We start from the raw sequence: 13182 nt of genomic DNA on the forward strand, positions 1-13182 counted from the left end.
AACGGCCATTTATCAAGAAAATAACAAAATTAAAATTACACTTCTCTATTTAATTTGGCCATTTATTTTTCCTGGGGGGGGGGGCAGTTGTTTGAGGATGGGCGGGCGGACAGTGAGAGAGGGGGAAAAGGACAGAGATGAGCCGCTGTCTGGAGGCTCTTTCTCAAAACAGAGTAATTAGAACTTGTAGGCCTGGCACTATTTCTCTCATTTTTTCCCCCTGCCCAGCTGAAGGCACAAACTCATCACATTTGGTATACAGTACAAATGCTGGGCTCTTGAATAATAGATATCCAAGAAATGCTGGACTTCTATGAGAAGTCATTATCCACCAACATCCACCAGCAGGCATGATGACGACAGTCTATGCCTCTGTACCGGCTTTATACTTTAAGCTGGCGGGCAATGAGGCGTCAGGCTCTGTGATTTAGGAATGGTGAGTAGAGAATATTGCTTGTATGCAAACGAGAGCTGATTCAGCGCTCCTGATTTCTAATCAACTCTGGTGTCATTTATAACCGCAGCCGACTCACAGCTCAGACAGCTCAGTTATACACCCTGCATACCCTCTACACACAGACACGGGCTCTTAAACACACACCAAGCCTGGCTGTCTGTGCAGAGCTCTGGGTAGGAAAATAGACTATATCTCTATTGTAAAGGAAAGAAAATCTTTAGTCTAAGTTCATTGGTGTGTGTAAATAATGTCAATATATCTTTTGTGCATGAATAAATATCTATTTTTCCATTTCCGTAATGTATTCCAGTGTAGATAATGATTCTATTCAGCAAAGTATTTGAAGAAATTGGGTTTGGCAGTTAAGGAATTACAACAACAAACTAAAGCAAATTTTACATGATTGATCTCGATAATTATCCTGCTTTACAACATAACAGAAGCTAGTCTTTTGTCCTGTTCCAGTAAAAACACAATATGGCAGACATCAATACTGTAGGACCTTTAAACCCCGGGCCCGCTCACCTCGTATTCCTGGGAGAGTTTGAGGTTGTCATTAGCTTTGAGAAGTTCGGTGTGCTCAGCCAGCTCCGAGATAGGGATCGGAGGATGATTCATCATACCTGCTCGCCAAGGAAATTGACAGGAATTCCATGTGGGAGAGAAAAAGGAAAAAGGTTCATTAGTATAGCAAAGGAGCCAAAGGTTCAAAAGCTTGAAATTACATGTTTTAACAGGTGAGGATTTATTGGTTGTGCAACAATGAGGGCTATGTTTTAGTGATGGGGAAGCTTGAGACGAACACACAGTGAACACACTAATAAACAAAAAGATAAATAGTGATGTAAGAGTTACCAGGCCAGAGCTCAAAGTTAGACGTTTTTTAAACTGGGTTGAACCTTTTTTTGTTTTTGATTGAAAGGATCTAGCAACATTAACCTGTAACGCAAATGTAATTTTTTCTTTTCTCACAATTCAAAATGCTGCTGGAAAAACGAGCACAATGGCCTCAACAATCAAAGGCATTGTCAATTCAAATTGACTCAATCCCACAAGAATAAAAGTGCAACAGATTTTTGGAGAAATATAAATATAATAATATAATATTTTTTATTCTCCAAATAAATGTTAAAAAATCATTTGTACCGCAAAGTAAAGATAATAAAAAGAACAAATTTCATTATAGGTGCTTCAAACAAGAAAACTGCATACCATACGTTAAACAATAAAACCACTCAGAAAAGATTAACAATGTTGTTTTTTTTTTCTTCAGAATCCACCAAGAATATTTGGAGTAAGATAAAAAACTACAATAATGGAACCTTTTGTGCACTTCCCTCTATCTATTTATATAACGAGATTTAGATAAATCAACCTTTATGTGGGAGATGTTTAAATGAATATTTAAATGATTAGAGCAAAAGATTTTTAAAATCAAAATAAACCTGTTCTGCATTTATTTCCAGATCATAAATCTTGCCAATTTCACTGTTGTGTCTTTGTGCAATGAGAATAACATAAGTTCAAATCTAAATTTAGTTTACTGAAGGCATTCAAAAATTTCAATGCGGTTTTATACATTTATTTTTGGGAGTTTCATGCTTAAAAATGTATCTTAAATTGGACATAAACTTTTGGACATATCTAAAGTAAAGTGGGGAAAAGAAATCCATCAAAGTAAAATTTGAAATAAATTTGGACTATTTCAATTACTTTTTGAAAAATCCAAACCCTATCTTTTCCCCTCAATTTCTGTATTTGGTTCGTTGTTTTGTATATTTGAAAAAGAAGTTGTACAAAAGTAAACAAAAACAAAATTATATATTCTCCTGTGTTTTGTTCTTTAATCTCGTTTCTCATAGCAAACAGAAATTTCACAAATGTAAAATCTAATACCGCAAGCTCTAATAAATAATCTTTTCAAATCTGATTTTACCTAACATACCCTCTGTCATAAATCCAAAATGCCACTGACTTGATTTGTCTTTAGTCATATCTTTTAAACGCTTACTTCATCACTGTCTGAATGGAAAACTACAAAAACTGAACTCAAGCCCTGACCTGTGGGAGTTGGAGGGTTATGGTGGAGGTGGTGAACGGGGGATCAGGGAGTTTATGAGTGTGAGTGAAGCTGAGTGACAGTGAGCTGCTCCATTGTAGTCTGCAGTAGAATTATAAAAAAATAAAGAAAAAAAGCGTCTTTGTTCATCTGCTAGTTCTCTCAAACCAATGAGTTCAGGTGCCAAGATAAATATCGCGACCTTTAAGTAGAACATTCTAACTTGCATTTTCCATCTGCACTTTCTATAAATCCTAAAATACACTCTCGTGGGTACAACCCTTTCACTTGCATAAAGAAATTCTGTTTTGTTATTTTACCATTTTTTTTTCTTTTTTAAAATATTGCTCAGCAGTCCTCAGTACAGTTATACAATGAAACACTGAATTACCATAGACTGTAACAGTGTCGTATGTGGCCTGGCAAGACTTACGTTAGTTAGCACTTTTGTATTTTTAATAAGAGGCCTCTTAGTCTGCTGAGCATTGAGGTCAAAAGCCAACATCATCTTGAAATCTCCATTCAGAAAAGTTAGTCAGGGTTAATTGGGCATGTAAATTGGAATAATCACATTAAGCACCCTTAATTTTCCCTTTCAAACAGTTCCCCAATGTCACAAGGGTCGCTCATGTTTTGGTTGCTTTTGTTGTACTTAAGAGGGGGCTTGACTCTCTTCACTGACAGTTTTCATTAGTAACGGTACTTTCATTTACATTGAGAGAACAATGAGGCACTAAATTACATGAGGATTACTATGCATATGCAAGACAAATGGAGATGACACTCAAATGAATGTAGTCGCATCCTACAAAAATTAATAGTATCCTACAAAAGAACCAGAACACACACACACACACGTAGAGGATCAGCTAAGTGAGTAACTGTTTGTATTGAATATTTCTGTGACTCATTGGAAATTTCTGTTTCATTGCAATATCCTAATCACAAAAAAGGTGGGACAAGGAAACATAAAAATTTTTCAAAGTTTTCCTCAATTTTCTTGACACAAGCAAATTATACTGGTGAAGGGCTGAGAATGCCGTTTATGCCCAAGCAAATTAAAATATGCAATCCTGAATATGTGCAAAAAACTGCTAATTAAATTTCCTGCATTTTAGTTAGCATCAAATTTAGTGACAGAAGGTAAACTACAAGAGAAATAAGTAAATGTAAATGCAAATGAGGAATCCCTACTTCTCCATGAGAAGAGAGAGATCAAAGAGTGTTGGTGTTGAAGCTGTGCATGTGTGGTTCTGTTTACAGAAGTTCCAGATATAATTAAAGTTCAGTTTTCTCTGTTTACTGTTCAAATTAAAGTCTGCAGATAAGTTACTCCAATGCTTAGAGACACTACGCACTGTTTACTACACACTGTTCATGGGTTTTGTCCTGTCCTTGAAAAAAATGTTTTTAGCCTTTCTACACACACTGTAGAACAGTTAAATTAAGCTTTTCTTCTAAATATCAAATGAGATGCACATAAAAAACAGCCAGGGGTCAGAATCATACAACAATATTCTTTTGATCAGCTCTGATTACTGATTGACAGGTCAAATCTTTGTCATTCTTTCATAGTCATTAAGTGTATCAAAACCCACCATTTTCTCGAAACACACCTACTAACATCATGATTTGATGTTTTGATGCTCTGTTGTGAGTTCAGTAGAAATCTGAGAAGGGTTGGAAACATGAATAAAGAGGGCCACTCTTTCAATCCTTTTTCTTAATTTTCTTTGTCAAAAAGCCTGCAGCACATTTTTCTTTTATGACTATTCTAACTGGGTTTTTTTCTTTAGGAAAAAACTGTTAGAATCTGCATTATGAAAAGAAAAAAAATGAAAGAAGATAAATCAGCATTAGCTGGAAAAATGCTTATTAATTTTCCATTTTCCTAGGCAAATTATTATTATAGCACATACCCAAAGATAAGTGACCAAGAGTCACCTTACTCATTTAATTCAAACTTGATTGTAAAAAGTACAAATATTATTTTCCCACCCTAGATGTTAAGCTCACATCCCTCACTCAAACAAACAATGACAAACCCATCTATCACGGCCCAGAGTAGTTCCATTTTATTTTCACTGTAATGTAAATGCGATCAGTGAACACAGAAAGAAAACAAACTAGGTCCCAATTACACATTTCCAATATACAGATTTGCAGTCAATGTGCCTGAGAAATGAAATGATTCCTTTAGATAAGCCAAGCCAAAAGCCTATTTATGATGTTGCATATTTCCATATGAAAAGGAAAGAAGTCTGCGGGTAAGCAACTAAAATAAAATAAAGGGAAAAAGTGAGAGGAAACTCTTTCCCTCGGATGATTCTTTCTCAGCAAGAGGGGGGTGATCAAATGTCGAGCCATTGTTTTGCACTGCTTTAATTAATTCTGCTCGTTATCTCATAGTGCAGAAAAGACCCCGTTTTGGTGGGGAATGGAAATGGAGCAGTGCTGGTGAAGGAGGAGGAGGGAGAACAACAAGGAGTTGTGAAAGACAAAGAGGAATTACACAGATTGTGCTCCCGTTACAAAAACAATTTTAAAGCATCTGTACATAAGCAGAAGTGACTGCACAGGTTATTTATGCATGGTGGATTAATGCACAGCCAATAGCCCTTCAGGGTGACATGACGGGCATCCAATTAAAATAAAAAAATAGTAATAAAAAGCTCAGTGTACTAATAGAAAGCAACATAAAAATTGACTCAAATTCGGTGAATTGTGGGAAGAAAATGTGATTTGTAAATTTGTAAACTGAGACAAGCAAAGCTAGAAAAATAACATAAGAAAAAATAAAAAAAAATATTTAAAATAATCTGGTGAAGATATTCTAAAATCATGAAGACTAACTTTCATAGTCAAAATCTGCTTCACTCTGAGGACTGCTTAGACCAGAATCTGAAAAGAACAATAAACATAGGAGACAGTAGGTTCAACGACCTGTATTGCAACAGTAAAGGCAAAATCAACAGGCAAAGTGATAAAATGCCATGAAGTAAAGCACAAAGGTGATATAGCAGTTTTGTTATTAGAACCATCAGTTTATAATTGAAGAACAGACATTTAACCAGATATAAAAAAATAAGGTAAAACTTTGTAGAGCTGACCAGGCTTTTACTATCACCAGCGAACACAGTGCCCTAATAAATGTATTGGCAAAACCTATCCATCCACATGCTGCAATTATTTAGTGGACGTATAGGTCAACCCTTTTCACTGTCTCAACATTTCTTTCTGAGAATGTACAATATCACACCTTCCTCTACTGTCAAAACCTACTTCAGAATTTCAGGGTTAACTCGGAACCGACGTTCAGTGAACATACAGTTTCTATACAGTATCCTGTTATTTAATGAACACATGGGAAGCACTCTAGGCATTGATATTTGACATCATTATAAATACCCAGAACTGTTTAAATGTGTCAAGGGAGAATAAGTGGCACTTAAAGGGTTGCTGAAAACCTATGCACACTGCATTGCTCAGATTTTCAACTGTAAAACAATTTAAAAACCATGTGTTGGTCTATCATATAAAATCTCAACAAAACACATTGCGATTCGTGGTTTTCAATTGACAACATAAGAAAATTAAGGGGTATGAATACTTTTGAAAGGTATTGTGGTACTATACCAGCACCAGGATCCTCTTCAATAGAGAGACTTTTTTTTTTCGCAAGTGTCAGCCTCTGCAACTAAAAAGGAGAAACTCCACATTAACAGTTAAAGACTAACTAAAGAAAGTTGATCTGCAACATCAAAGCTTTCAGATTTATCATTTGAGAAAACAGAAGAAATGACAGGAAAGTTGGGGGAACAAGCCCATGTTTTTTGGTAAAAACTAACTTTGAATGGTTTCTTTGTCAGTAGCGTCTCACTGAGACCCTGGAAGTAAAAGGTGTGGAAAAGGATCTGCATTCCTGGTTGACAGCTTTGCAGCCTTAGATGATGGAAGTCAGAGCTCCGAGGGAATCTTATCTCCTGTAAAAACAAGGTTCTCCGAGGTCAAGTCAGACCAAGGCTATCCTAGGACTGAATAATATCTATCCAAATAGTCAAAGGAAATTAAAATTTTAACCTAAACATACAATAATAAAAAAAAAGCAATTTAGTGGGATGTGTCAAATTTGCCTGTGAATAAATTTAAGTGCTGGCAGACAAGTTCTGGCTACCATAAAATTGACTTGTTCTATATGATTTGGCGCAACAAAGCTTTTTGCTCGTCACACATTGATATAAACTGGCATAACAGTAACAGCGCCAAGCTTTAGGTGAGTTTACCTTGTTTAGACATCTTAGTGCGAAGACACCACACTAGCGGCGTCAAGCGACAGCAAAGGGCTGAAGACACTGAACATCCCTCTCTTCCTAATTGATTTGTGACAATGACTAATTAAGCCTTACGGGTGGTACTCTGATCCCCTGTCTCTGAACGTCATTCATCACAGCAGGGAGGAGGTGCAGGCATGTCTGATTCTGTTTATGTGTAAGTGCGTGCCGTGTCTGTGATTTGACAGGGCTGTGAGGAGGAGGGCATGCTTGTTAAAGTCACTACTGTAATCGGGAGAAACATGTAGGTTGCTGATACCTACAAGTGTACTGGCTGGTGCTAGTGTGATTCTCAATGTATGCAATGCCTTTTTCTGCAAGGAAATATTTGATTTGTATGTGCCGACATAATAAAGTGGGTTTTTTGCTTCCAGCCAGAATCATGGGGGTGTCAAGTGTTGCACAAGATGCTGAAGTGGTGGGTAAAGTTGAAGAAAAGCAGATATGGAAGCAAAGTAAAGAGAGAAAATAACAGAGGTGACAAAAGGTCAATTCAGTTTAGCTGTTCTGTAGAGGGATTTTTATTTATAAAGGAGAAGATATTTCATCATGATATATATGAAATAGGTTTGCATATTTGAATAGGGATGTTTAATATTGCTGTTGATTAAATTATAATTTTTAATAAATTAAAGAAATATATTTACTGACAGGAGATTATTATTTTTCTGTGGTACCTTTCTGATCCAGAACCTGCATATTACGGATTTTAATTAGTCCAAGTTAAATATGTATTTGCCTGCAAGAGTCAGCTCATTTCTGTGTCAGTCTTTCAGAGGAGCCCCATAGCCAAAAGGTTATGAAAATGCTCTGGCAGCTCCTGGAGGCTGGCGCTAAAGCTAAATGAGTGATCATCCAAATGATGGACAGAGAGAGACTGACTAAAACTACCTTATTGCAACCACAAATTCTGGGCATTTATTATGAGTCTCTGCTTATTTAAAAGCCCAAATGAGTAACTTCACGTTCAAAAAGCAGCCCAAAAAGGCGCAACCAGCAACTCGTTAAATTTTCAAAGCGACTTAAAAAAATCCCAAAGCCGCTTATAATAATCGGACTTGGCGACAGAAACTCAAAATAGTTCAGTTTTCCTCCAACAAAATCATCTTCCATTGTTTACATTTCTGTATAGAGGATCGGTCACTTTTGACAAGGCGAGTAGAGGAAATCTGATTAAATAACAAAAGAAGATAGTATATTAAAAATGATTTTGATAAGTAACTGTAGTCTGACTACTGGATTTGAAATAACGCGTTAGATTACTGGTTACTGAAAAAAAGTCCGTATTGTTTATTGCGTTACTGGCGTCACTCAAAACATCCTCTAAGAAACATTTTCACTGATCCCCCTCCAACACCAGGTAGGAACAGTACCAACTTTTTCCTAAATTCCCAAACATGACCTTTGAAAATCTGCTCATAAACTATTGAAAATGTAATATATCATCAGTAGACAGCAAGCAGATCATTTTCCGGTTTATAAATTTTCCCTCGGCGCCTCCAAATGATGCTCTGGCAGAACTACAGGGAGGATTTAATCTTGAAAAAATGCCGTTCTATATGATTTGGCGCAACAAAGCTTTTTGCTCGTCACACATCGATATAAACTGGCATAACAGTAACAGCGCCAAGCTTTTTTACATAAATATAAAATGAAAGTTGTTTAGGACAAAATACCAATACTTGGATATGAAATGGGAATAGAAATTGGTGAATTATTGAATTAGTGTCATTGCCATTATTGAGTGCACTCTATGAACCAGGGATTAGAATACTTTGAACAGTGGAACAAATCCAAAAGGCTTTGCTACATTAGTAATAAGCCACCTTCAAAAGACTTTTTAAAAGCTTGGCCTCTAACACCTTCAGGCATTTTTGCCATGATTTATGTAATGTGTGAGAAGGCACAGAGGTTGAGGTTAAATGTTGCACCTTTTACTGGGAAAGAGGAGTAGTTACAAAACTGAGTGGGTAAGTAGCTGTGAAGTAGGGGAAGGTAGGACTCCACTTATTGAATATGAGATCCATGTTTTGTTTCTGTAAGGTCTATGTGCAGTAACACCCCAGGCGATTAACTCTTGAAGAATCAAAGTGACCTAAATAAGGCAGGGCTAACTACTGCGGAAATAGTTTAATAGGCTTTCATTTAGTAATATGAACTGGTTGTGCCATCATTTATCAGCTATTAATTTTTCTTTCTTATAATACGATGAGAAATTAAATGATGTCACATGATATTTACTGTAGACAAGTGCAGAATATTTTATCTCATTTTGCACTTTGGTCCTTATTAGGATATATGTTGCATGTATATCTATTTATTGCATGATAACCAAATGTGATGTTTGATTCTCATGTCTTTGAAATCAGAAACTTTACCATTTTTAAGAATTTATTTAACTGTTTATAGTCTCAGGGCAACATTTTTTATTTGAGAGCTACTTCAAATTCATGATTAGTTTTTCTAGCTTTTGACAGTATTATTCACCTAACATCCTTTTTATTTTTGAAAAGAAAAGGGAAGACATAAAAAAAAAGTGAGAAAATGGCAGAGTATGGTCAGAGATAGACAGTAGATATCAACTTAGTGGTGCTGCTTTAGGCTTTTGGCCATATTTGCTAATTAAATCCTGGGCACAAAGAGCGATTGTGACAAAACTAGACATTTTCTGCCCAAAGGAGTTGGAGGATTTCTTTGTGAGGCTGACACATTACCTACAGGCTTCAGAGCACACACACAACCACACAAGGCATTGCAGATTGGAAACATAATCAAAAACATATTTTATGTTCCTCAGCACTAGGGGTCACTGAGCTCACACAGCCAATGCGGCATATGCTCTGTTGCATTTGAGAGGCCTTGGATAACTGCACTGGGACTATGCCAATTGAACAATGGCTGCTATTAGCTGATGGGAATGTTCACAAATGCTCACCGGCCCTCTTAATTGGGCAAAAATGTCCACTCAAATTAAATTTCCTGGGTGTTGAGATAAAGAGAGCAGCCAACTCTGTGGAACAATGTAAGGGCTGCTGAATGAGAATACTTGCTTTATATAAGGTCTCAGCATATACCAATATTAGTAAATGTTATGGGAAAATAGAGCATTAAATTGTAACATAAATTTTAAATCCGTCATGAAAAAGAGCTGAAAAATGGAGCAGCAGATGGCAAACAGTCAAGCAAAGATTTACAGCGAGGGTGGTCATTGGAAATTGAAATAATCACAAAGAACATTTCAGAAAAAAACAAACATGGAAAACAGGATGATCCTATGATCTTCACCATTACTTCGGCTAAGTGGGAATGTGCACCTGCTTTCAATCACATTTTTCTAAAATCTGACATGAAGAAGTCTGTTTCGCCCAAAGAAATAAACTCCAGGCAGCATATCTGAACTCCCAAAGAAGCTGAAAAGGGATGCTCTATTTTGAAATCTGAGCCTTTTGATGGTGTAGAGGCTGGCCACTTCTGACAAACAGATGACTGAAAGACATCTGGGCTCAGAGACAGAGGCATAAAAGAAATAAATAAAAAACAACTGAAAAGAAAACAGGCTGCATCAGTTTTACCCCAAACTCCAAAATATTTCCTCTTTTTTGGATGTTCATAGAAACAGGTAAGGAAAACCCAATGAGGGACATTTTCTTTTCAAAAAGGTTCCATGTCAAAATAAATATTAAGCAGAAGTCTACATTAAAAACACAGGGCTTCATGTAAAAACTAAATTGTTGATTTTTTGTGGATTCAGAGCTAACACACAAATATAACAGCTGCAATTAATTTAAAGATATGGCAGTGCATTTTAAAAGTATTCATACCCCTTGAACATTTTTTTCAATTCCAACAAAGAATCTGTGACAATGCATAACGTGTAAATAAAGTTCAGTGCATTATATATATATATATATATATATATATATATATATATATATATATATATATATATATATATATATATATGTTTTTAATTCTCTTAAATTGCCAAGAAAACCAAACCAGCACATTTTACATGTTTCCTGAAGATGTTTAAAATATGTTTATGAAATAATTTTGCAAGCATGTATTTGAAATGCCAATGTTGTTAGTATAATGCTGATGTTCTACCTTCATATTCAGAACACAACTTAAAGCTCATTACTGAGCAGCTGAAGCTAAACATTCCTGATTCACTTATGTCTCAAACAAGCAGAACAAACTGTAGATTCAACTTTAACCAAATTATGAGAACCATGACTGCAGCAAAACAAGAAAGTCCAAAACCACAATAAAAAAAGGTCTTATGGAAAATGAAGGAAAACATGTCAAATGAACTGTAGAAGCCAAACAGAATGTGTGAAGAATGTAATTTGCTCAGTTACAAACATCAGAGCTTTTAGCTTGGACGAACATCAGAAGAAAAGAAATACAAAAGTGGAACCGTGTAAAACCCCAAAGAACAAAACAGGATTTGTATCCAGCTTAACAATCATAATTTCTTGCAATTTGTTAATCATTATTGGCTAATTGGTACATGGGGATATGGGAAATGTAGAAATATGGCCTGTAGCCAGTTAGAGAGGCAAAACACTGTTAAATGCAAGAATAAACAACAAAAAGGTAGAACATAAGTAAAACTATGTCGGATTTTATGCACAATTTGCCAGTGAACAGTTGGATTTTTTTGTTCTGTAAAAGTGAATTAACTGTGCTATCTTTTTAGTCTAAAATAATAGAATGCACACAGTAAAAAGCTGTAATTTACTGTAACATTTGGCAGTAAATCCCTTTGAAAAATCAATAGATCTGAAGAATCCCTACTACTATTCTATATGGAGGTTGAACAGTGTTTTAGTTCTACGTTAAAATCGCTAAAAGTGGTTTATGAAGTGGTTTATGCCACTTCACAAAAAAAAAAGACCACGACTCTGCCATAGTTATAATAAAACATGTAGCACTAATACTCTTATGCAAATAGAGTTTTACAGAGAATAATATCAATACTGTGAATGTGCCTCCCTACCTGGAGTTTGGAAGTTGATGCGTCTCATTTCCACAGGGTCTGTAGGATGGTGGGGTGTAATATCTGCATTGTTAAGCAGACATTTTGTGCGTGGCTCAGACTCTTTTCTCTTCCGACTGTGGAGCAAGAAAGAGCAGAGAAGCATAAAGGTGACAAACCATTGACAAGTGAGGAACATGAAGTCAAAGTTATCCGTAAGAGAATTTTATCGTCGACACCTTTTCCCCCCATTTTTAGAGGAAAGCCACCACTCAAACCCAGAATGTTAGTTGTCAACAGGAGTATAGTTAAATGCATAATAATTAGCCTTGTTTCTAAATGGATTACCTGTTTAATCAAAGACATTCAACTTTTTAAGCCTTTGACTTTAAGACAAAGCACCTTTTTAAAAACAACAACAACAAAAATAAACTTGCACCTCTCTACAGCAAGAGCTCAAGATCCTCCAGTGTTCTTCATATTCTAGGAAGGCAGGCTACTCCCTTCTTTTGTAAAATGCACTGAATCTAAGTAAGACTACACCTTACCTGTCTGGTTTGCTGTTTCCAGAGAATGCAACAGGAGCCAAATAAATATATAAAGATGGTAAAAACACAACACACAAGGAGAAAGGGAGAGGGGGAGGCAAGAAGAGATATAAATCAATAGAGAGCAGTTTAAAATTCACAGGGGTCACTGCTGGGCTCGCAAAAAAGCGAGATGAAGTTCATCAGCATCTGAAGGGGTGTGTGTGTGTGTGTAAACGTGTCTAAAGATGTGCCAGAGGGTGAAAATAAGTGAATGCTTTATGAAATGTAGTTAAGCGCATGCATTTGTGAACATACAAGTGTTTTGTGTGAGTGCATGTTGGCGTGTGTGTGAGGGTGCAGATACAGTGAGGAGAGGGGAATGTCAGGGCCAAGGGCAGACCCGGGAAACACTATTCACAAGGGAGAGAAGGGGGAAGCAGGGCAGGAGTAGTGGTGTAAGCATAAGATGAAGAGAAAGAGAATGGAGAAAAAAGAAAGAGATCCAAGGAGAGACGTTACTCTCCCTAACCACCAAGACTGAGGTAAGGCAAGGTCAGTCAGCGGGGGGATCATCTAACAGTAGAAGGCTACACTTGTATTGCTCACCCCAGCCCTGGTACCCCTTTAGATAATTCAGGAATCTCCTCATGTGTATAGAAACTAGCTCTCACACTTTAGTTCTAACTTCTAGGATGTGAAGATAAAGGAAACAGATAGCTGTGAAACAAGGGCGGCATATTGACCTGATCTGTCGCTTTTTGCAGCTCTTTTATCGAGCTTAGATAGAGCAGCTGATAATTACTGCAAGCGTATCACTGAAAGCA

The 13182-nt window shown here is 36.4% G+C and overlaps 1 protein-coding gene across 16 annotated transcripts in view; it reads right to left on the reverse strand.

Annotated features, from left to right (window-relative positions):
* Positions 1-13182, reverse strand: part of ptprsa (protein tyrosine phosphatase receptor type Sa) — a 240092-nt gene that overhangs the window by 31251 nt on the left and 195659 nt on the right. For 9 of the 16 annotated variants that reach the window (XM_044130252.1, XM_044130248.1, XM_044130254.1 and 6 more), the window contains 4 exons: positions 12377-12388; positions 11850-11965; positions 5370-5417; positions 983-1080 (listed from right to left, as the gene is read on the reverse strand). In XM_044130252.1, coding sequence (XP_043986187.1) covers positions 983-1080; positions 5370-5417; positions 11850-11965; positions 12377-12388 — 274 coding nt within the window. The remainder of the gene's footprint in view (positions 1-982; positions 1081-5369; positions 5418-11849; positions 11966-12376; positions 12389-13182) is intronic. The other 7 variants (XM_044130256.1, XM_044130262.1, XM_044130261.1 and 4 more) reach the window with 3 other exon arrangements.

Source organism: Gambusia affinis, linkage group LG10 (assembly GCF_019740435.1).
Source record: "Gambusia affinis linkage group LG10, SWU_Gaff_1.0, whole genome shotgun sequence".
Classification (NCBI taxonomy): Eukaryota; Metazoa; Chordata; class Actinopteri; order Cyprinodontiformes; family Poeciliidae; genus Gambusia; species Gambusia affinis.